Source organism: Carcharhinus amblyrhynchos, chromosome 20 (assembly GCF_965287045.1).
Source record: "Carcharhinus amblyrhynchos chromosome 20, sCarAmb.v2.hapA, whole genome shotgun sequence".
Classification (NCBI taxonomy): domain Eukaryota; kingdom Metazoa; phylum Chordata; class Chondrichthyes; order Carcharhiniformes; family Carcharhinidae; genus Carcharhinus; species Carcharhinus amblyrhynchos.
The window spans coordinates 48907705-48933882 of record NC_137343.1 but is presented as its reverse complement, the minus strand read 5'-3'; the positions used below and the strand labels follow the sequence as shown (position 1 = coordinate 48933882).

At 43.1% G+C, this 26178-nt stretch overlaps 1 protein-coding gene across 2 annotated transcripts in view; it reads right to left on the bottom strand.

Annotated features, from left to right (window-relative positions):
- Positions 1-26178, bottom strand: part of cabin1 (calcineurin binding protein 1) — a 464629-nt gene that overhangs the window by 369226 nt on the left and 69225 nt on the right. For both annotated transcript variants that reach the window (XM_080208567.1, XM_080208568.1), the window contains exons 22-23: positions 22018-22279; positions 545-715 (exon numbers count right to left, since the gene is read on the bottom strand). In XM_080208567.1, the coding sequence (XP_080064693.1) occupies positions 545-715; positions 22018-22279 (433 nt within the window). The remainder of the gene's footprint in view (positions 1-544; positions 716-22017; positions 22280-26178) is intronic.

Genomic DNA, 26178 nt, shown 5'->3' with positions numbered 1-26178 from the left:
TTGAGGACATGCACAGAAACAGAAAGAATATTCTATTGGAGAGGCACATCTGAAGAAATCAGATTACAAGATCAATCCCATTTAATAGTTATCTTTGATAACATGACATATAGGTTTCTATAGCTCTGACAGAGTAAAGAGAATCAAGCACCACATTAGAGCTTGGAATCTACCAAACAATATTTCATCAGGATACTCGAGCAAGAGCTATGAAGCATTTTGCAATTCTGTAATTGAATCCTACGAAAGGCTAGTCAGTCTTCTAGAGACCAGATTGTCCAGATTCAATTGATGCATTAGAACAGCCTCTTAAATGAACACATTAAGGCATCAAAAGCATGCTCCCCCATTTTTAACAGACAAGGACAGTGGAGAAGATGAGCCAAATGAGAACTCAGAAACAGGGTCATTCATTAGTCGAAGTGATGCCATTATCATGACTTTACAGATTTTACTTTGAAGGTCATTAGATAGAGTAAGACAAGGTTCCTTTGATGCCAGGTATTCTAACAAGAAATGAATAGAGACCAAGATCCATACTGACCTGATTGTAATGTTCCAAGTATTCCTTTGGTGGTTGTTTCTGCTTTTCTGCTATTTTGCCCAACATGTAGTGAATGAGCCACTCCTCCTCATCACCATCTCCTTCACAATGTGTCGCTGATAGAAAACACTGCTTGGCTGTCTCGAGCATGCTGTCCCTTCGCTCTTCCATCTGTGACACAACAACAGTGAACATCAGAAATCAAACATTTTAAATTGCCTCACATGACCACTGACCTTAAATAGCAAGATCCCAACTTCCCATTCTTCAGCCGTAAGGATATTTAACATGTTTCCACACTGAACAAGACGACACACAATGTATTCATTCATTCATTTTCACAAAACTAGTTACAAATCACTGCTGATTGGAGGCTGAGCTCTATATAACCTACCTTCCCCCTCAGCCCCATAATAAATCAGACCTGACACGGGATGTAACAGAGCAAGTACCAAAAAGGAAGCTTCTGCAGCATCACATACTGATTTTAAATTATGGTCAACGAGCCCACACCCCTGTGATTCAAGCCAAAATTAACTTGGTACAGCTCACCAAAAGTCTTGCAATCCACAATTTCTACTGTGCTAAGTTCCATATCGTATTATGTCATCATTATGGGAATATCATTTCAGGAAAAATCAGTACTGTTAACAATATTTTATGCAGCACCATACCACAATTTTCACAAAGTGTTTCCCATGTAATCAATTACCCTGAAAGTTCAGTGAATGTTCATTTATCTAATAGGTTCCTACGGGGGGGGGGGGGGGGGGGGGGGGGGTGTCTAGGATCAACAACACTACCTCTACAGATCCAGATACAGAAAGCTCAGTATCAACTGTCTGATTCAGAATATTGTAATAGTGAAGAAAAGAAACCTCCCTCCGAAAGAAGAGTACTTGCAACAAATCCTTTAAGGCATTCATAACAAAGCAATCAACCCATTATGTGTTACAAAATACTGGACAGTTGTTTAGACAACAACTATGTCTAAACATGATGGCCGAATTATAGTCCTGTAATTCACTGACAAGGTAATCTTTATTTAAACAGCAAGGTTTACTGCACACCACACAGACTACAGCCGTTCAAGAAAGTAGCTCACTACCACCTTCTCAAGGGAAATTAGGGATGGGAAATAAATGCTGGCCTAGCAAAGCTCATATCACATGAATGAAGAAATAACTTTTTGCCAGAGAACTACATTTTTACTCATGATTCATGACCTTCTCAGTGAAAATGAAACAGATAAAATTTGAATAAAAAGCACACAATTGAACATAACATGTTGGTCAGCATTTGCAAGGGAAGCAGACCAATTATGCTTTGGCTGTGGATCCTCCAGGACTGAAAAAGAGGACAGATATATTAATACAATCAGCAAAAAAGGGATTTTTAAGATATATTTATTTACCATACATGAGTGAAAAGATGCAATTCTTAACCTCAATTTTGGCTATTTGATCTGAAAAGCTACACAGCCCTCTTCTAGAGGGCAAAGTGGGGGCAGCAGAAAGGGTTCTACCTAGGTGTAGTTGGATGATGGATGTCACAGTGCAGTTGCAGATGGGCTGCAGTGGATATGCAAGAATGGTATTAGACAGAATGAGCATGACATACTATGAGAACAGATCACCTGGTGGGAGTAGCTAAAAGCAGCCATCTTAAGCTACTGACCCAGGGGAGACAGTGGCATAGTGTTCTTGTCACTGGACTAATAATCTAGAGACATAGCGTAATGGTCTGGAGAACCCAGGTTCAAATCCCAACACAGCAGTAATGATATTTGAGTTCAATAAAAAAAAAATTCTAGAATTAAAAGCCCAGTGATGACCATGAAATCATTGTTATCATAAAGACCCATCTGACTTATTAATGTCCTTTAGGAGAGGAAATCTGCCTTCCCTACCTGATCTGACCACGTGATTGGCTTTTCAAGGGGAATTTAAAAATAACTCAGTTGTATCAAACTGCTAGAAAGTCTAGGAGAAATGAAACTGGATAGACCCTCCAGCTTCGACCCTATGAAGTCAACATCTGGGGACTTGTGCCAAAATTAGGAGAGCTCTCTCTCAGACTAGTCAAGCAACAACCTGATGCCTGACCACCACCCACCAACACCCCCCCTCCCCCTAGTCCCCCAACCGATGAATCATCTCTTGGAGGAAGTACTAAGGACAGAAAGGGTGCAGAATATACTCTGGCTGGGGACTTCAAGGTCCAACACCAAAGTGGTTTTGTGCCTCTATAGACCAAACTGGCACATTCCTTAGGAAATAGTTGCTCACTTGAGTCTGTGGCAGGTGATAAGGAAACCAATGAGAAAGACCTCAGCCTCACCAATCTGTCTGTTGCAGACGCATCTGTCCATGACAGTGTCTGTAAGAGTGCCAGCACAGAGCCCTTGTGGAGACTATCTTCATATTGAGGATAGCTTTCATTGTGTTGTGTGGTACTACCACTGAGCTAAATGGGATAGACTTCGAGCAGGCTAGGAAACTGTGAGTTACTTTGGGCCATCAGCAGCAGAATTGTACTCAACCACAATCTGTAACCTCATGGCCCAGCGTATCTCTACCAGTTTCAACAAGCCAGGGATCAATCCTGGTTCAATGAAGAGTGCAGGACGACATACCAGGAGCAGCATCAGGCATACGTAACAATGAGATATCAATCTAGTTAAGCTGCTTGCATGCAAAACATTGGAAACAGCCAGAGATAGACAGGGTTAGGCAATTTAATGGATCAGATCAAAGCTCTGCAGTCCTGACACATCCTGTTGTGAATGATGGTGAAGAATTAAACAACTCACTGGAGGAGAAGGCTCCACAAATGTCCCGATCCTCAATGATGGGGGAATCCAATACAAAAGATAAGGCTCAAGCATTCACAACCATCTTCGGCCAAAAGTGTTGAGTGGATGATTCATCTCAGCCTCCTCGGGAGGTCCCCTGCATCAGAGATGCCAGCCTTCAGCTAACGCAATTCAGTCCATGTGACGACAAGAAACAGTTGAAGGCACTGAACATTGCAAAGGCTATGAGCCTTGACAATATTCCAAATCAATATTAGTGAAGACTTGCACCCCAGAAATTAAAACTGCTGCCAAGCTGTTCCAATATAGCTCCAAGATTGGCATCTATCCAGAATTGTCCAGGTAACTTGCACACATACAGGACAAACCAATCCAGCCAAATACAGTGCCATCAGTCTACTGCCGATCATCAGTGAAGTGATGGAAGAGGTTATCAACAGCGCTATCAAGTGGCACTTACTTGGCAATAACCTGCTCACTGATGCTCAGTTTGGGTTCAGCCAGGGTCACTCAAATCCTGACCTTGGTTCAAACATAAACAAAAGAGCTGAATGCCAGAAATGAGGTGCTAGTGACTGCCCTTGGCATCAAAACAGTAATTGAAAGAGTGTGACATCAAGGAGCCCAATCGTGGATAAATGTGTAGTCGTCCATTTTGGCAGAACCAACGGGATGAACGAGTACACTATCAAGGGCAGAAGTCTGAGTAGTGTTGAGGAGCAGAAGGATCTTGGGGTCCACAGGACTCTTAAATCGGCCTCGCAGGTGGAGGAGGTGGTCAAGAAGGCGTATGGTGTACTGGCCTTCATTAATCGAGGGATTGAGTTTAGGAGTCGGGAGGTAATGCTGGAACTTTATAAGACCCTTGTCAGGCCTCATTTGGAGTATTGTGCGCAGTTCTGGTCGCCTCACTATAGGAAAGATGTAGAAGCTATTGAAAGGGTGCAGAGGAGATTTACAAGGATGTTGCCTGGACTGGGAGGCATGCCTTATGAAGTTAGGTTGAGGGAGCTGGGACTCTTTTCCCTGGAGAGACGAAGGTTGAGAGGCGACCTGATAGAAGTTTACAAAATGTTGAGAGGAATAGATAGGGTGGACTCTCAGAGGCTATTTCCCCGGGTTGAAATGGTCGCTACGAGAGGACACAGATTTAAGGTGCGGGGAGGGAGGTTCAGAAGTGATGTTAGGGGTAAGTTTTTCACTCAGAGGGTGGTGAGTGAATGGAATCGGCTGCCGTCAGTGGTGGCGGAGGCGAACTCGCTGGGGTCTTTTAAAAGACTTCTGGATGAGTATATGGGGTTTAATGAGATTGAGGGTTATAGATAGGTCTGTAGGTTGGTAGGTGATGTGATCGGCGCAACTTGTGGGCCGAAGGGCCTGTTTGTGCTGTAGTGTTCTATGTTCTAAAACTGAAGTCAATGGATATCAGGGGCAGCATGGCGGCACAGTGGTTAGCACTGCTGCCGCACAGCACCAGGGACCTGGGTTCAATTCCAGCTATGAGTGATTGTCTGTGTGGAGTTTACACACTCTCCATGTGTCTGCGTGGGTTTCCTCCGTGTGTGCCAGTTTCCTCCCAAAGTCCAAAGATGTACTGATTAAGTGGATTGATCTTGCTAAATTGCCCCTCAGGGTCCAAAGATGTGAAGGTTAGATGGATTAGTAGGGTAAATGTGTGGAGTAGGTGGGGAGAGGGTCTGGCCAAGATGCTGTGTCAGAGTCGGTGTAGACCCGATGGGCCAAATGGCCTCTTCTGCACTAAAGGGAGTCTATAATTTTATACTTCTCCACTGGGTGGTATCATACATGGCACAAAGGAAGATGGTTGTGGTTCTTGGAGGTCAATCATCTCAGCTTCAGGACATAATTGCAGGAGCTCCTCAGGATTGTGCCTTAAGCCCAAGCAACTTCAGCTGCTTCATCGGTGATGTTCCAACTATCATAAGGTCAGAAGTGGGGACTTTCGCTGATGATTACATACTGTTCAGCACTGTTTACAGTTCCCCAGATATTGAAGTAGTTCATGTTCAAATGTAGTTGGACCTTACCATATTCAGGTTTCAGCTGACTAGTGGCACGTAACATTCATGCCACACAAGTGCCAGGCATTGGCCATCTCCAACAAAACAGAAATATAACCAGTGCCTCTTGACATTCAATGGCACTACAATCTCTAAATCCCATCCATCAACATCTTGGGGGTTCCCACTGACCAGGGTAGAGTAGGCACTGGCCTAGTGGTATTATCACTAGACTATTAATCCAGAAACTCAACATTAGTTCTGGGGACCCAAGTTCGAATCCCATCATGTCAGGTGGTGGAATTTGAATTCAATAAAAATATCTGTAATTAAGAATCTACTAATGGCCATGAAACCATTGTCAATTGTCAGGAAAACCCATCTGGTTCACTAATGTCCCTTTAGGGAAGGAAATCTGTCATCTTTACCTGGTCTAGCATACACATGACATCAGAACCACAGCAATGTGATTGACTCTCACATGGACCACTAGGGATGGGCAATAAATGCTAGCCAGACAGTGACACCTATGTCCCATGAATGTATTTTTAAAAAAGTTCAGCCGAACTAGCCAAACATTGTAGCTACAACAGCAAGTTAGAGACTTGGAATCTTGTGGCAAGTAACTCATGTCCCAACTCCCCAAAGCATGTCCACCATCTACAAGCACAAAGCTGGAGGATGAGAAAAGTTCCAGCAACACTCAAGAAGCTCAACGCCATCCAGGACAAAGTAACCTGCTTGACCACATACATTCACTCCCTCCATCACTGACACTCAGTAATAATGGTGTGAGCCATCGACAAGATGCAGTGTAGGAACTTACCAAGGCTCCTAAGGCAGCACTTTCCAAACTCATGACCAATAGCATGTAGAAAGTCAAGATCAGCAGATACGAGGGAACGCCACCATCTGAAAAGTTCCCTTCCACTCACCATCCTGACTTCATTGTTGCTGAGTCAATATCCTGGAATTCTCTCCCCAAAAGCACTGTAGGTGTACTTACAGTAAACAGACTGCAATGGTTCAAGCTCACCATTATTTTTGCAAGGGAAATTAGGGACGTGCAGTAAATACTGGTCTGAGCCAGCAATACCCACGTCCCAGGAATGAACTTTAAAAAAATTAATGTTCAGTCCACTGAAGTCCTGTCGAACAGTGTTTAGGCCAATGAGTGACACCAGAGTGCATATAGTGGGCAGCCATGGTGGGGGCTAATAGGTGAGAGCAGGTGGAACAAAACTGAAATGACAAGCTGCAGACTGCTTCAGATTACACTTACAGACAGAATGGAACAATCCAGCAAAGTAGTTAATTAGTTGCATTTGGTTTCCTCAATGCTAATAAGACTGCACTATGAGCAATGAATGAAAAAAAGAACATGGGCATATTAATCGCAGCAGGAGTGTTTGGGGCACTGAACAACTGCGTATGAGGCACACTGGCCTCTCACTGTTCCACAGGGCTTAAGTGAACTGAACATTATTTTGTTTAATTCATTCCTGGGATGTAGACGCTGCTGGCAAGTGCATCTCTAACATTTAAAAAAAAACAAACTTGCATGTATATAGCATCTGACACATGCTTAGGTTACTGCAATGCACTTCACACCCAACCATAGCTGTTATTGGATTACAGGGAAACATGGCAGCTAATTTTCTCATAGCAAGATCCCACACACAGCAGATAATATTCACTTTAATAATTATGTTTGAGCAAGAAATATTGAAGACACCGATACACGATCTTGGCTATGTTTTGAACAACACCATGAAATCTTTCATCAACCCTCAAGGAGGCAGACTGGGGTTCAGTTTCACATCTCATGTAAAAACCACACCCACCCATTATACAGGATCTCTCTCTAAACAGTGTGTTACGACGTAAGGCCGAATTTTATAAGAACCACAAAACCTCTGCCAGAAATAACAGGTCCAAACGAGCTCACAGCACACTGCACCCAATTGTGTTCCATCGTCTGAATAGTTAGCATGACTATCCAAAGGTTCTTCTGCAATCTATCAGCTGCTATCCTGATGGAGCTGGGAATGTATAAAATTGGGCCAGCAGCTCAAATGCGAAGTCTTGCACTTAAGTTACTGCATATGGTGTCAATATTGCCTTTATTAAACTTAAATAGAACATAACAGTGCAATACAGACCCTTCATCCCTCGATGGTTTCACAGGTCGGTGCAACAACCTAAAGCCCATCTAACCTATGCTACTCCAATGTCTTCATTATGTTTATCCAACAACCATTTAAATGCCCTTAAGGTTAGCGAGTCCACTACTGTTGCAGGCAGGGCATTCCATGCCCTTACCACTTTGAGTAAAGAACGTACCTCTGACATCTGTCCTATATCTATCACCCCTCAATTTAAAGCCATGTCCCCTCGTGTTAGCCATCTCCAACCATGGAAAAAAAGCTCACACTGTCCACCCTATCTAATACTCTGATTGTCTTATATACCTCTGTTAAGTCACCCCTTAATTTCCTTCCTAACAAAAACAGCCTCAAGTCCCTCAGCCTTTCCTCATAAGACCTTCCCACCATACCAGGCAACATCCTGGTAAATCTCCTCTGCACCCTTTCCAATGCTTTCTTCCTATAATGCGGTGAGCAGAACTGTACGCAATACTTCAAGTGCGGCCGCACCAGAGTTTCGTACAGCTGCAACATGACCTCATGGCTCCTAAACTCAATCCTTCTACCAATAAGAGCTAACATACTGTACGCATTCTTAACAACCCTATCAACCTGGGTGTCAACTTTGAGCGATCTATGCACATAGACACCGAGATCTCTCTGCTCATCCACACTACCAAATAACTTACCATTAGCCCAGTACTCTGTATTCCTGTTACTCCTTCCAAAGTGAATCAGCTCACACTTTTCCACATTAAACTCCATTTGCCACCTCTGCAGCTTATCTATGTCCTTCTGTAACCTGCAACATCCATCCGCACTGTCCGCAACTTCACCGACTTTAGCGTCATCTGCAAATTTACAAAACCCTCCTTCTACACCCTCATCTAGGTCATTTATAAAAATGACAAACAGCAATGGCCCAAAACAGATCCTTGCTATACACCACTAGTAACTGAACTCCAGGATGAACATTTCCTATCAACCACCACCCTATGTCTTCTTACAGCTAGCCAATTCCTGATCCAAACCGCTAACTCACCCTCAATCCCGTGCATCCTTATCTTCTGTAATAGCTTACCATGGGAACGTTATCAAACACTTTACTGAAATTCATGTACACCACATCAACTGCTTTACCCTCATCCATCTCTTTGGTCACCTCCTCAAAAGAACTCAATAAGGTTTGTGAAGCACGACCTACCCTTCACAAAACTGTGTTGACTATCCCTAATCAAATTATTCCTCTCTATATGATTATAAATCCTCTTATAATCCTTTCCAAAACTTTGCCCACAATAGAACTAAGACTCACTGAGCTATAATTACCAGGGTTGTCTCTACTCCCCTTCCTGAACAAGGGGACAACATTTGCTACCCTCCAGTCTTTTAGCACTATTCCTGTAGACAATGACAAACTAAAGATCAAAGCCAAAGGCTCTGCAATCTCCTCCCTAGGTTCCCAGAGAATCCTAGGATAAATCCCTTCTGACCCTGGGGACTTACCTAGTTTCACACTTTCCAGAATTGCTAACACCTCCTCATGAACCTCAATCTCATCTAGTCTAAGAGCCTGTATCTCAGTATACTCCTCAACAACATTGTCTTTTTCCTGTGTGAATACTGACGAAAAAAGGGTCTGGCATGTGCGGGGCAAGCGCAGGACGGGGCATGGGTGGGCGTTGGGCCCGGGCAGGGTGAGCTTGGTGAGTGCGGCGGCGGGGGGGGGGGGATGTTGGTGCATGCAGTGATTTTAAATATTTTTGCAGCCTGGGTTGGCACAGTTAAGACAGAAGTGTTAGGTGAAAACTGAACAACAATAAACAGTCCGTGAAAGTAGTTGAGCACACTGCAGCATCTGGCCCCTCCAGCAACGTTCCTTTCCACAAAGAACATGATGAATGAGTTTCCTTTTGTATACAAGGCCAGAACGACTTGTTCATTATGTGCATGGCAAGTGACTAACTGCCCCTTCATGCACCACGAGTGCAGGATTGTAAGATGCAGTAGCAGAACACTTCAATGAACACCCATGGGAAGAAGTTGCACCTGTGGTAAACGTTGTCTGTCAAACAGACTCAGAGTTTGCACAGTTATACAGCCATACCTTTTACAAAATAGAGGCACCCAAGAAATAGCTGGGAATGCTATTTGTGGAGCCAAGGTTTAACTGGAGGTACATTTGGACTCGCCTGTCCAGCAGATGTGGGCATGCTAGGTTAAGAGGTTAGACACATACTCACTTTAAATGACTGCATTCAGCACAAAAGGTTAGAGTCAATCAAAAATAAGTGAAATATGTTAAGAGTCATTTATATAATTCTTGTGCCTTGACTGAAGCTTCTGTTTGCCCAAAAGGTCAGCTGCTCTAATAACATAAAATTTATTTGCTTTGGACATGCATGACTTACAGGAGCTGTCAATTCTGCCAAGAAAACTACCATAAAAATCCAAAAGGTAACAGTAACCTTGACAGGTAAAGTCTGGCAAACAGGCATAGTGACAAGACACCATTGGTAGTACAGTGGATTGAGGAATGTCCCGACAGGATTACTCCCATGCATTAAGCAGCTTAGAATGTCTAGTCTGTTCACAATCTTGATGTTGTATTCAAATCCAGGCTGAGCTTCTAAACGACACAGAAATAAAGGAATAAGAGTATGCCACTTAGCCACTCACCCATCAGTTAATAAGATCATAGCCAATTTGCAAATTAATTCTTGACATCTACCTTTACCCTCAATACCTTTTGATGACAAAAATCAATCCATTTGAGGAAGAAACTTTCATCATGCTATATGTAATTTCACTCAGTCAGAGGTTTACAGCATGGAACAAAGGTCATTAAGCCGAACTTGTCCATGCCGCCCAGTTTTTCCTATTAAGTCCCAATTGCCCACATTTGGTCCATATCCCTCTATGCCAATCTTATCCATGTAACTGTCTAAATGCTTTTTAAAAGACAAAATTGTATTCGCCTCTACTACCACCTCTGGTAACTCGTTCCTGATACTTGCCACCGTGTGCAAAAAAAGTGCCCCTCTGGGCCCTTTTGTATCTCTCCCCTGTCACCTTAAACCTATGCTCTCTAGTTCTAGACTCCTCTACCATTGGGAAAAGATGTTGACTATCTACTTTATCTGTGCCTCTCATTATTTTATAGATCTTTATAAGATCACCCCTAAGTCTCCTACCCTCCAGGGAAAAAAGTCCCAATAACTCAAACCATCAAGTCCCAGTAGCATCCTAGTAAACCTTTTCTGCACTCTTTCTAGTTTAATAATATCCTTTCTATAATAGGGTGACCAGAACTGCATATAGCATTCCAAGTGTGGCCTTACCAATGTCTTGTACAATTTCAACAAGATGTCCCTTGTTCTGATCAATGAAACCAAACATGCTGACTGCCTTCTTCACCATCCTGTCCACTTGTGACTCCACATTCAAAGAGCTATGAACCTGTACCCCTAGATCTCTTTGTTCTATAACTTTCCCCAACACCCTACCATTAACTGAATGAGTCCTGCCCTGGAGTAAGTCCTGCATCTAACGAAATGCATCACCTCGCATTTATCCAAATTAAACTCCATCTGCCATTCATCAGCCCACTGGACCAATTGATCAAGATCCCGTTGCAATCTTAGATAACCTTCTTCTTCATCCACTATGCTAACAATCTTGGTGCCATCTGCGAACTTACTAACCATGCCTCTTAAATTCTCATCCAACTCATTAATATAAACAACAAATAACAGTGGACCCAGTATCCATCCCTGAAGCACACCACTGGTCACAGGCCTCCAGTTTGAAAAACAACACTCTTCAGCCACCCTCTGTCTCCTGTCATCAAGTTAATTTTGTACCCAATTGGCTCCCTCATCCTGGATCCCGTAAGATTTAACCTTATGCAACAATCAACAACCTTACCACTCCTGTAACGTCTGATTCTATTTTTTTTTTAAAGACTGTGCCCTTAATGCGGGACAACCAAAAGACAGAAGTAGTTTCTCTCTATCCTTTCCATTTTTCTCATCTTGAAAACGTAGATCAAATCACTCCCTAACCTTTCAAATTCAAGGAATTACAACTTGAGCCTGTGAAATCTCTCCTTATAAATTAATTTGCTAAGGAACATAGCAGCAGGAGATAGCCATTTGGTCCAACATGCCTACTGTGCCATTTAATTACATCATGGCTGATCATCTACCTCAACACCACTTTCCCATATCCCAATGTCATTAATATCCAAAAATCTATCAACGTCTCAATGATTGAGCTTCCACAGCCTTCTCGGGTAGAGAATTCCAATGATTCACCACACACTAGTTCTTAGTTCAAGCATTATTCTAGAAAATCTATGATGCATTCCCTCCAAGACTAATATATTCTCAAGAAGTGGTACTCAGAATTACTCACAGCGCCAGGTGTGATCTCACAGCTGAAGCATGACAACTGCCCTCATATATTCCAGTCCTCAAGATTTTAAAGCTAGCATTCCATTGGCCTTTGATTATTTCTATCCATGATATTTCACACAATCTTTATACCTGAATTCCCACACCCCCAGATCTCCATTATTTCTAGCTTTCACCATTTAGAAAGCACCCTATTCTCCTGTTTTAGGTCCAAGATAAATGACCTCCTTTTTGCCAATTTTGTTATCCATTTGTCGGTTTTGCCCAATCATCTAATCTATCAATATCACTTTGTATTTTTCCATTTCATCTACACTGCTTACAAGGCCACCTACCTATCTTTGTGAGATTGACAAACACAGAAACTATGCTTTTCTAACCCATCATGAGTCATTTATTTATACTGTTTCATAGAGTTGTGCAGTGCAGAAAAAGCCCTTCACCCCCAATGAGTCTTCACCAACAGTAACTACCACTAAAGTCATCCTTATCCCATTTTTCAGACTTGTCCCATATCCCCGAATGTTAAGATATTTCAAGAGCATCATCCAAATAGTTGGTTAAGGTTCTGGCCTCCATTACCTTCCAAGACACTGTATTCCAGATTCTCTTCACATTGTTTTTTTTTCTCAAATCCCCTCCGAATTTCCTGCCCCTCAGCCTAACTATGCCCCCTTGTGACTGACCCCTCAACCAAGGGGAACAGCTGCCCCCTATTCACCCTGCCCTTACCCATCATAAATCTTACACATTTCAATCATGTCTCTCCCCTCCCACCCAGCCTTCTCTGTTCTAGAGAAAACAATCCAAACCTATCCAGGCTCTCCTTATAGCTCAAATGCTCCATCCCAGGCAACACCCTAGTCAACCTCCTCTGTACCTCACTCTAGTGCAATCACATCCTTCCTATAATGAGGTGACCAGAACTGCACACAGTACTCCAGCTGGGGCCCAACCAACATTCCATACAGCTCCAACATTATCTCCTTGCTCTTATACTCCATACCACGACTGATCAAGGCAAATGTTCCATATGCCTTCTTAACTGCCCTATTCACCTGCTCTGCCACCTACAGGGATCTGTGAACAAGTACTACAAGATCCCTCTGTTCCTCTGAGCTGCCTAACATCCTGCCATCCATTAAATATTTCCATGTCCTGTTAATTCTTCTGAAGTGTATCATCTCACCCTTATCATGGTTGAATACCATCTAACCAACCCATCTCTATCTTCTTGTAAACTACGAACTTCTTCACTACTAACTGTCTTACCAATCTTGGATAAAGGCAAAATACTGCAGATGTAAGAATCTGAAACAAAATAGAAAATGCTGGACAAACTCAATAGATCTGATAGCATCTGTGGAGAAAGAATAGAGCCAACATTTCAAGTCTGGATTACCCTTCGTCAGAGCTCACAAAGCATCATCTATACTCGAAACATTGGCTCTATTCTCTCTCCAAAGATGCTGTCAGACCTACTGAGTTTCTCCAACATTTTCTGTTGTTGTTACTAATATTGGTGTCATCGGTAATCTTACTTATCAATCGCCCCCACATTACCTATGTCACTCAGCTAATTTTCTAACCAGGTCAATAATTTATCTTCAATTCCACAAGCCTCAAATTTACCTAACCATCTCTAATGAGAAGCTTTCTCAGATGCTTTCCAGCACTTCATATCAAGTAACAGCCATTCACATTCTCCTGGCCACCACTTTATTCATCTCTTCAAAAAGGTTAAATCAAATTTGTAAAATGAGAAAAATGCTTATTTACACCCGCATAATGCTGATTGCCTCCATTTTAATCGCAACCTAAATGCCACAAAAGACCTCACCCGTGCCTTTGTCATGTTAAAACACAACAGTTCCAATGATCTTTAGGCCAGTCTGTAATTCCCTGCTGTATGTTAACATTAGTTCATGCAGAAAATGGCAGTTAGTTCCTGTCAAAAAAAATTATTCATTAGATGTGACTATCACCCTAATTACAATGGTGAGCCATCAACGTGAACTGTTGCATTCCATATGGTGTAGGTATATCTACAATGCAGTTAGGGAGGAAGTTCTGGGTTTTAAATGCGACAACAGCAAAAGAATTCCAATTTAGTTCCATGTCAGGGTACAGTGTGGTTTGGACCAGACCTTGCAGGCGGTGGTGTTTCCATGCATCTGTTGCCCTTATCCTTCTAGGTGGCAAAGATTCAGAGTTTGGAAGGTGCTGTCAAAGGAGCCATACAGTCATAGAGGTTTCCAGCATGGAAACAGGGCCTTCAGCCCAACTTGTCCATGCCGCCCTTTCTTTTTTAAAACCCCTAAGCTAATCCTAATTGCCCACATTTGGCTTATATCCCTCTATACCCATCATACCCATGTAACTATCTAAATGCTTTTTAAAAGACAAAATTGTACCAAAGGCCCAAGAAAGGAACAGAAGGAAAGTTAGCAGGGGATTCAAAAGGATCCGGTTTCCTCCCACACCCCAAAGATGTGCTCTTAGGCTGATTGGTGTACCAAATTGACCCTACACTATTCTCCCCTGAATCTGGCTACAGTAGGGGTACCATTCACATACACACAGGGCAGGGTAGGTGTAGGAAAATGCTTTGTTGAAATGGCGGCACGGGCTCGTTGGGCCGAAGGGCCTGTTTCCCGTGCTGGGTTGTTCTTTGTTCTTTGTTTGTTCTACTACTACCTCTGGCAGCTTATTCCAAACACTCACCACCCTCTGAAAACATTGTCCGTCTGGACCCTTTTGGACATCTCCCCTCTCACTTTAAACCTATGTCCTCTAGTTTTAGACTCCCTGCCTTTGGGAAAAGATATTGACTATCTAGCTGATCTGTGCCCCTCATTATTTTATAGACCAGTATAAGATCACCCCTCAGCCACCTACGCTCCAGAGAAAAAAGTCCCAGTCTATCCAGCCTCTCCTTACAATTCAATACATCAAGTCCCCATAGCATCCTAGTAAATCTTTTCTGCATTCTTTCTAGTTCAATAATATCCTTTCTATAATAGGTGACCAGAATTGCACACAGTATTCCAAGTGTGGCCTTACCAATGACTTGTACAACTTCAACAAGACGTCCCAACTCCTGTATTCAATGTTCTGACCGATGAAACCAAGCATGCTGAATGCCTTCTTCACCACTCTGTCCACCTCTGACTCCGCTTTCAAGGAGCTATGAACATTTACCTCTAGATCACTTTGTTCTGTAACTTTCCCCAACGCCCTACCATTAAATGAGTAAGCCCTGCCCTGGTTCAATCTACCAAAATGCACACCTCGCACTTGTCTAAATTAAACTCCATCTGCCATTCATCAGCCCACTGGCTCAGTGGGCCTCAGCAAGTTGCTGATTAAACAGGCTGATTGTCCTACATGATGTCAAGCTTCTCGAGTGTTGTGGGAACTGCACTCATTCAGACAGGTGGGAGTACTCCATCACACTCCTGACCTGTGACTTTTAGACGGTGCAGTAAGAACTCTCACAAACCAGGTTAAAGTCCAACAGGTTTATTTGGTAGCACAAGCTACAAGATTTCAGAGCTCTGCCCCTTTAGATGAGTGGGAGTTGTGTTCACAAACAGGGCACATATACACACAAACGCAAATTACAAGATAATGGTTGGAATGCGAGTCTTTATAGATAGTCAAGTCTTAAAGGTATAGACAATGTGAGTGGAGAGAGGGTTAAGCACAGGCTAAAGAGATATGTATTGTCTCCAGCCAAGACAGTTAGTGGGATTTTGCAAGCCCAGGCAAGTCGTGGGAGTTACAGATAGTGTGACATGAACCCAAGATCCTGGTTGAGGCCATCATCACGTGTGCGGAACTTGGCTATCAGTGGAGATGCCGATGTTGGACTGGGGTAAACACAGTAAGAAGTTTGACAAACCTGGTGTTGTCAGACTTCTTACTATCAGTTTCAGCTCAGCGATTCTGTATTGTCATGTGTCATGAAGGCCACCTTGGAGAACGCTTACCCGAACATCAGAGCCTGAATGCCCGTCACTGCTGAAGTGTTCCCCAACAGGAAGAGAACACTCCTGCCTGGTGATTGTCAAACGGTGTTCATTCATCTTGTCACAGCATCTGCACAGTCTTCCCAATATACCATGCCTCGGGATATCCTTTCCTGCAGTGTATCAGGTAGACACCGTTAGCCGAGTCACAGGAGTATGTACCGCATATCTGGTGGGTGGTGTTCTCAAAACACCACCGTGTACCCGGTGGATGGAGTTGCCACGTGAGACAATGGCATCCATGTCGATGATCCGGCACGTCCTGCAGAGGTTGCTGTAGCAGGGTTGTGTGGTGTTGTGGTCACTGTTCTCCTGAAGGCTGGGTAGTTTGTGATCTGCTCAGATGAGGAGGATCGCAATAGACACCTCCCAGATGCTGAAAGATGCTCTCATAAGAGCAGGATATGACGCTCGACTTATCGATCAACAGTTTTGATGCACCACAGCGAAAAACCGCACCAACCTCCTCAGAAGATAAACACGGGACACAGCGGACAGAGTACCCTTCGTTGTCCAGTACTTTCCTGGAGCAGAGAAGCTACGACATCTTCACTGGAGCCTTCAACATGTCATTGATGAAGATGAACATCTCACCAAGGCCATTCCAACACCCCCACCTCTTGCCTTCAAACAACCGCACAACCTCAAACAGACCATTGTCCACAGCAAACTACCAGCCTTCAGAAGTGACCATGACACCACAAACCTTGCCACAGCAACTCTGCAAGATGTGTCAGATTATCGACACAGATGCCATCGTCTCACGTAAGAACACCATCCACCAGGTACACAGTACGTACTCTTGCAACTCGGCCAATGTTGTCTGATACACTGTAGGAAAGGATATCCTGAGACATGGTACATTGGGCAGACACTACAACAACAGATTAATGAACACTGCTCGACAGCAAACACTTCAGCAGTCACAGGCATTCAGCCTCTGACCTTCGGGTAAGCGTTCTCCAAGGCAGCCTTCACAACACAGAATTGCTGAGCAGAAACCAATAGCCAAGTTCTGCACACATGAGGACGGCCTCAACTGGGATCTTGGGTTCATGTCACACTATCTGTAACCCCCATGACTTGCCTGGGCTTGCAAAATCTCTCTCTAACTGTCCTGGTTGGAATCAAAACATATCTCTTTAACCTGTGCTTAATCCTCTCTCCACTCACATTGTCTGTACCTTTAAGACTTGATTACCTGTAAAGACTCGCATTCCAACCAATATCTTGTAAAATGAGTTTGTGTCTATGTGTCCTGTTTGTGAACACAAGTCCTCACTCACCTGATGAAGGGGCAGTGCTCTGAAAGTTTGTGGCTTGTGCTACCATATAAACCTGTTGGACTTTAACCTGGTGTTGTGAGACTTCTTACTGCGCTTATCCCAGTCCAACCCAACATTTCCACATTTTAGATGGTGGACAGGTTTTGAGGATTCAGTGGGTGAGTTACTAGCTGCAGACTTCCCAGCCTTTGGCATGTTCTTGCAGTGAGTATTTATATGGCCAGACTCAAACCAAGTCCCACTCACACATCGCACTAACTGTTCTACAACAGCCATGATAACTCAATTTAAAATACTTCTTTCCCTCACTTTTCCCCACCTTTGTAACCACCTCGTGCACTGCAACCCACAAAAACTCTTTTTCACACTGGAAGCGTGAATAAGAAAAAGAGTGAAGCATGTTATTGCAGGGAAAATATTTATTTCTGAAAATTATGATAGAAGGGGAAGATGTTGGGATAACACTGATAGTAAAGGAAACAGCAGAGAAAGAGAGGGTCTGGTCCAGTGTCTAGAGAAGTTCATATTTAACAACACCATTCAGATGTTTTTCCAAATATTTAAACAATTCCCTTTCAAACTTACCCATCATAACATTCAATTACATCCTAATGTTATTGTTGCACTTGACAACTCCTTCCAAACATTTATGGAGTCTTTATGGAAAGGTATTTTTCATGATAGGTTTGCAACATTGTTAAAAGTTTGTGGAGTCACAAGAGGAGTTAGCATGCCTCTAACTGAGAAACACTGGCCAAGGTTGAAAAATAGATCATAAGAAGGGAACCTGATGGCTATACCGATCAGTTAATATATATTCAGCAAGGAGTGTTAAGTGTTGCCATTTTTTGTATTTAATGGAAATGATTGAGCACAGAACTCAATGTTGAAACCAATGTTCCCTCAAATTGTTTTCAATTCGTGCGCAGAATGAATTCAAGGTAATGTACATCACCTGTTTGCTTTTGATTTGATAGAAAATGTACAAAATGCAACTTTTATTTCTCAGCTTGAGTGTTTATTTCCAACTGTTGTGAATCCTGAGGAAGTTCTTCACATCAACAAACATTAATCAGGGAGAGGCCTCCAGCCTCCAACTGTCTCTGGAGGCTGGCTTGTGAACTGGACAGTGAAAGCAGGAAAGACACAGTGTGCAGGATTTTCCAGCTGCACTCATCCCAAAACTGGAAAATCCCGCCCGAGGTCAATGGACGTTTGCATCTCTGCCCATTATGATTCCCACGGCAGGCGGGATGGAAAAATTACCCAGTGTCTCTATAGAGTGAGTGAATATTAAAGGGGGAAAACAACATCTGGAAACTGGGGAAGAGAGTTGACATAGCTTTGGGCTCGAGGAGCAGACGACTAAATTTGAGTTGCTAACTCCACCTGATTAATCATGTCAGATCTTGTTTGTTAATTTCCTGACTTGGGAGGTCTACCAGTACCTTGCTCGTTGGGCTAGAATAGCAACAAACTTTATCTAACTATCAGGGTGTACGAAGCTGTGATAATTAAGTGTGTGGCACTTAATGCACTGTAGTGTGTTTGCGGAGGCACACAACTTAGAGGGGAAAGCAAAATACTGCAGATGCTGGAATCTGAAACAAAAATAGAAAATACTGGAAAATCTCAGCAGGTCTGACAGCATCTGTGGAGATAGAATAGATGCAATGTTGAGTCTAGATGATCCTTCGTTCTGCTAATATTTCACTCCAGATAAATGAAAATTGCACAGCAATATGCAGGTGGCAGCACATTGTAGCAAGTACCAACTTGTCCTGATTTAACCTGCAAAGCCTGTATTACTGCCCAGATAATGCAAATGAACAATTCATTTCCACATTAGAAAGCCCCATGGATTTGCTAGAAGATTGAAAACTAGAGAGTTCAGTATTCAGGGTTTAAGCATCTTGTGCCCTTTCTGACATTTCTCCAGTGAAATAACCCATTTTCCTTCCTTTCTTTCTCATGTCACATTGTGGCCAAGCTGCACTACCCAGCCCTGGGATTTCAGTCACTCATTGCAAGGTCAGAGGAGGTTTAAACCGTGGATAGTTGTAACAGATGTGCCAATTTGGGATCTGGATATACCTTACAATGATGTGCTGCTCAGGTCCACCATTATTAATTATCCCCAAGGACCATGTACAGCAGCAAGTAAGTAATCTAGCTAGGGGATGGTGTTATGGCCTAGTAGATAAATGGGATGTTATATACCTGGAACTAACATGATGTTCCAGCTTGGTTTGGTTCATCTCTGTTTCTAATCGCACAGCTTTTGCATCACACTGCATATATAAATTGTGTCTCTGACATTACACACTTAAATATTTAGTCCAAAGTAAAATTCTGGTCACAGCTGGCAAACCACTGCACTCAGTAACTTGCAATAGGTCAATGCAGATCTTACATTATCCTGACAAGGAGGCTCAATTATTGCATCTGAATTTTATGCTCCAGGTGCAAATTATAAACAGTCCAGGAGCAGATTCCCTCCCCCACCTTTAACTCCAGGGGCATCATTAATGGAGTTTGGAGGTGTTGGACAATCTGAAGAGGTGCATGTTAATCATCTTGGGGAATTAAAAGTTAATAAAAATTCCTTTCTTGCATTTTGGATCAATAGATTTTTCAAATAAACAGGACGGCTTTGAAGTAAATAACATAACTGTTTACATGAACAGACAGGTTGCTGGTTAAAAAATTCAGGAAGAACTAGGTATGAGGTCTTCTTGGTGACATGCATGTTTGATAAGCGCAAAATAAGACGTGTAACAGTTATTTGAAGGACTTGAAACATTGAACTAGAAATAAAAAGCCACTGTGTGTGTGTGTTGGGGGGGGGGGGGGGGGTTCAGGCAATCATCTAAACCATCTTGAGTAAAATAGGTCAGCATGCTTCAGCATCAAATATATTATGCAAACTCAAAGTGTGACATTGTCAAGCATAGAAGGAGGGAGATTTACAAACAGTCGAACATTAACAGGGCGATGGCAGCAGTCCCCCTCCAGGTCAGTGATTTATAGAAAATATCTGCCTCCATTTCACTGCCGATCAGCAACTTTGGGTAAACACAGGAACAAAATTTGGTAGACAAACTTTCATAGTGAGGGGGAGAAAGCACATTACTTAAGTGGAAACAACAGGATGCTGTGGTAGAGGGGGTCTGGGTGTCCTCATACATGAATCACAATATCAGCATATGCAGGTACAACAAGCAGTTAGGAAGGCAAATGAAATATTGGCCTTTCACCATGGAGATGGAATACAAAAACCAAGTATGCCTTGCTACAACCATACATTGGAGAGATGGTTGTACTTGGAGTACTTATGGACAGCTTTGAATCATCATAGAACCCTACAGTGCAGAAAGAGGCCCTTTGGCCCATCGAGTCTGCACCGACCACAATCCCACCCAGGCCCCATATCCCGACATATTTTACCTGCTAATCCCTCTAACCTAAGCATCTCAGGACACGAAGGGGCAATTTTAGCATGGCCAATCAACCTAACCTGCACATCTTTGGACTGTGGGAGGAAACCGTAGCACCCAGAGGAAACCCACGCAGACACGAGGAGGACATGCAAACTTCACACAGTCAGTGACCCGAGCCAGGAATCGGACCCAGGTCCCTGGAGCTGTGAAGCAGCACTGCTAACTGCTGTGCTACCGTGCCACTCATTTGGTCTTCTTACTCAAGGAGAGATGTATTCGCATCGGAAGCGGTTCAGGGAAGATTCACTAGCTTGATTTCTGGGATGAAGGAGTTAATATGAAAAATTAAGGTTAAGACTAAATTCATTGGAATTTGAAAGAATGAAATGTGATCTTATTGAAACACATCAGATTCTGAGGTAGATGCTGAGAGAATGATTCCTCTCGGAGGAAATCTACAACTCGGGGGCATAGTTTTAAACTAAAGGATCATACATTTAAGGCTGAAATAAGGAGGAACTTTTTTCCCCTCACTGAATCATTAATCATTGGTTTCTCTACCACACAGAGCAGTGGAGGCTGAGCCATGGAACATATCCCAGACTGAATCTGGCAGATTTTTGATTTACACTGGGGGCGCTTACGGGTCACGCAGGAGAGAGGAGTTAAGGTCATAATCAGATCATCCATGATCTTTCGAGTGGGTAAGCAGAGTGAAGGGGATGATTGGCTTATTCCTGCTCCTATTTCTAATTATTATAAAGAAAGCTATGAAGCTGTTTACATATGAAACTTTGCGTTTCAATTTCTCCATTGAGGTGTTATGCTTCTCTGAACAAACATGGAGAAGTAAGCCATTCAGCCCCTCTGCCATTTTTAAGATCATAGTTGATCTGATAGTAACTTCAAATTGGCATCCCGCCCATGCCCAATAACTTATCACCTCCTTGCTTCCCAAGAATCTATCCATCTCTTCCATAAAAACATTCAAGACTGTGTTTCCACCACCTTTTCAGGAAGAGAGTTCCAAAGACTATCAGAAAATATTTTTGCCTCATTTGTTTTAAATGGGTGACCCATTGTTTTAGATTCTCCCACAAGAGGAAACATCCACTCCACATCCATCCTGTCAATACTCCTCAGGATCTTCTATGTATCAATCAAGTTGCCCCTTATTCTTCTAAACTTCAGTGGGTCCACACTTAGCCTTTCCATCATAAGACATACCAGACTGGCAGGTTTCATTTGGGGAAACCTTCTCCAAACTGCTTCCGTTGCTGGCTTTGTGACACTAGTACAGACAGTGTTAGATTCCTACCTGCTGTACGACTTCTGATGGCAATTCTGTTTTCCACTGTTTTAGCTGACGGGAGGCAAACGAGTGCAGTGCATAAGACATGGAGCCATATTCAATCCACAGTGACAGATTGGAACTGTCTATCTCGAGTGCTCGTTTGAAACAATTCAAAACTGCAACCGAGTGCTTCCAGATAGGTCCATCGCTCTTCAACTCATTCGAATTTAACTTGTCCTGGATACGACTGGCTCGGGCCAGAGCCATACCTGCCCACGAGTCAAACCTATGCAATCAAAATATCAGAAAGATCAGTCCAAAAAAATTAACAAACTTATAAGGTGTTACACGTGTGATCCAAGTTCAACATTTAAATTGAAGGCTTAGAAAGGCAATTTGCCAATTCATAGAAACATAGAAAATAGGGGAAAGTCATTCAGCCCATTGACCCTGCTCCGTCACTTAATATAATCATGGCTGATTTTCTGTCAACTTCATACTCTAGCTCTCTCCCCATACCCTGCGATGCCTTTAGTGTCTAAAAATCTATCTTTCTTAACTACTTTGTGACATAAAGGCCCCTACATCCTTAAATCGTAGGAATTTTCTCAGGCTCACCACCCTCTAAGTGAAGAAGTTTCTCCTCATTTCAGTCCTAAGTGGCCTGGTGCATATCCCAAGGCCACGGTCCCTACTTCACAGGCAGCATGATGGCTCAGTACTTAGCACTGCTGCCCCACAGCACCAGAGTCCCTGCTTTGATTCCAACCTCGGGTGGCTGTCTGTGGGGAGTTCATGTTGTCCTAGTGTCTGCGTGGGTTTCCTTGTGTGCTCTGGTTTCCTCCCACAGTCCAAATACGTGCAGGTTAGGTGGATTGGCCATGTTGAATTCCCCTACAGTGTCCAAAGATATGCAAGCTAAGTGGATTAGCCATGGTAAGTGCATGGGGGTGTAAGATGCTCTTTCAGACAGGCAGTGCAGAATCGATGGGCTGAATGGCTTCCTTTTGCATTGGAGGGGTTCTATAGTGGTCCCCAGTTTTAGAAACCCTCAGCCAGGAGAAACATCATTCCCGCGTCCAGTGTGTCCAGCCCTGTCAGAACTTTATATGCTTCAATGAGATCCTCTCGTATTTTTCTAAACTTCAATGAATATAGATGTTTCGGTACAGCTACAACACTGGCATCTACCCGACGGTGTGAAAATTGCCCAGGCAAGGTTGTTAAGAAGGCGTACGGTGTGTTAGCTTTTATTGGTAGAGGGATTGAATTTCGGAGCCATGAGGTCATGTTACAACTGTACAAAACTCCGGTGCGGCCGCACTTGGGAGTATTACGTACAGTTCTGATCGCCACATTATAAAAAAGATGTGAAGGCATTGGAAAGGGTGCAGAGGAGGTTTACCAGGATGTTGCCTGGTATGGTGGGAAGGTCTTATGAGGAAAGGCTGAGGGACTTGAAGTTATTTTTGTTAGCGAGAAGAAGGTTACGAGGTGACCTAATTGAGACATACAAGATGATCAAAGGATTGGATAGGGTGGACAGTGAGAGCCTTTTACCTCGGATGGTGATGGCTAACACAAGGGGACATAGCTTTAAATTAAGGGGGGGTAATTATACGACGGATGTCAGAGGTAAGTTCTTTACTCAGAGGGTAGTAAGGTCGTGGAATGCCCTGCCTGCAGCAGTTGTGGACTCGCCAACTTTAAGGGCGTTCAAATGGTCAGTGGATAGGCATATGAATAACATTGGAATAGTTTGGGTTAGTGGGTCATTAGATTGGTTCCACTGGTCGGCGCAACATTGAGGGCCAAAGGGCCTGTACTGCGCTGTAATGCTCTATGTTCTGTATGCAAAATGCAAGAGAAGGCAGGGTTAAGAGGATAGACCAAATGAACATATTGCTGGAGAGATAATATAGTCAGGACAGATTCAGATTCTTGAGACACTGGGCCTGTTCTGGAGAAGGCAGGACCTGTACAAACTGAATGGGCCACATTCAGAAAGAGCAGGGACCAATATCCTTGCGAGATGCTTTCGCTAGTTCTGCTGGGGAGTACTTAAACTAGTGTGGCAAGGGAATGAGATCCCAGGAGTAGGATCAGATCGATCAGATTCACATCAGGAAAATGAAGGTAAAACATTAGCTAGCAACGTAGAAGATGTAGTGATGGACAGAAGAAGGAAAGTTTAAAAAGTATCCAGCAAGGGAATTTGACTGTTAAACTGTCATACACCGAAGACGACAATAGTAAGCAATCAGCTAGCTATACATGCTGCATGCACTGCCCCGAGGAAAGGATTTAAGTAGCACTTTGTTAAACTCTTAGGCTGCAGGCAATCTTGGCAAACATATTTATTAGCCATCCTTACAAACAGTGAAAATCACTGGTTGACATCAGTACAAAATTCAGAACAAAGAAGCCCTGCAGCAAATGCACTGAAACTCCATGAGGTGCATGCATTAAGTACTTCAGACTGCAGCCTTCAGTGAGAATATTGTGGTCCCTTTCCTCCAGTACACTGTGTAAATCAAGCATTTATTGATAGAGAAGGTCTGGCATAAATCCTAGGCAATTGATTTGGTACCATAAAGCAAATCTTCCGCCTGCAAAGAGGATCAAGTCAGAAAGTGAATGAACTTTCTGAAGGAGTTGAATCCTTTGTGCAGGATCAAAAATTTTGCAAGAAGTCTAGGTGACCACTAAAGGAATAGGGCGCTATATGCTTGTAGTCCACTAAGGTGGCGAGGAGGAGGAATTAATATAATGTCTTTAAAATAGTAAAAAGTCCCAAGGTGCATCACAGAGGTACTATTTGATTATTTATCAGATTAAATAATTTGTATTATTTATCAGATGCTTAGACGGACATAAAAAATCTCTTAGCAAAACTGTTAAATGCTTAAAAGCTCAAAGATGTACATGCTCGGTTTGCCTTAGATTTTGGATCCAAATCCCAAAATCAGGATTTAGAAGATGAATGATAAGAATATCATGGAACCATAGAATCCCTACAGTGCAGAAAGAGGCCATTCAATCCATCAAGTCTGCATCGACTCTCTGAAAGAGAATCCCACTCAGGCCTGTCCCTCTGTTATATTGCCGTAACTCTGCACATTTACCTCTAACTCACAGGCCACAATCATTAAGGAAAGACAACAATACCTCTTCCACAATCACCCTCAACACTGGTGCCCCGCAAGACTGTGTTCTCAACCCCCTGTGATACTCCTCATATGCCTGCGTGGCCAAATTCCCTTCCAATTCAATTATCAAGTTTGCTGACGACACCACTGTAGTGGCTCAGATCTCAAACAATAACGAGACAGAATACAGGAATGAGATATAGAATGTGGTAAACTGGTGCAGTGACAATAATCTCTCCCTCAATGTCTACAAAACGAAGGAGATCATCAACTTCAGGAAGCGTAAAAGAGAACATGCCCTTGCCTACATCAATGGGGACGAAGTAGAAAGGATCAAGAGCTTCAAGTTTTTAGGTGTCCAGATCACCAACGACCTGTCCTGGTCCCCGTCATGCAGACACTATAGTTAAGAAAGCCCACCCATGCCTCTACTTTCTCAGGAGACTAAGAAAGTTTAGCATGTCTGCTACAACTCTCATCAACTTCTACAGATGCATAGAAAGCATTCTTTCTGGTTGTATCACAGCTTGGTATGGTTCAAAGAACAAAGAAAATTACAGCACAGGAACAGGCCCTTCAGCCCTCCAAGCCTGCACAGAGCACGCTGCCTGACTTAACTAAAACCCCCTACCCTTCCAGGACCATATCCCCCTATTCCCATCTCATATATGTACTTGTCAAGATGCCCCTTAAAAGTCACTACCGTATCCACTTCTATAACCTCCCCCAGCAACAGGCTCCAGGTACCCACTACTCTCAGTATAAAAAAATCTGCCTCCTACGTGTCTCTTTTAAATCTTGCCCCTCACACCTTAAACCTATGCCCCCTAGTAATTGACTCTTCCACCCTGGGAAAAAGTTCTGACTATCCACTCTGTCCATGCCTCTCATGATCTTGTAGACTTCTATCAGGTCGCTCTTCAACCTTCATCATTCCAGTGAGAACAAACCAAGTTTCTCCAACCTCTCCTCATAGATAATGCCCTCTACACCAGGCAACATCCTGATAAATCTTCTCCGTACCCTCTCCAAAGCT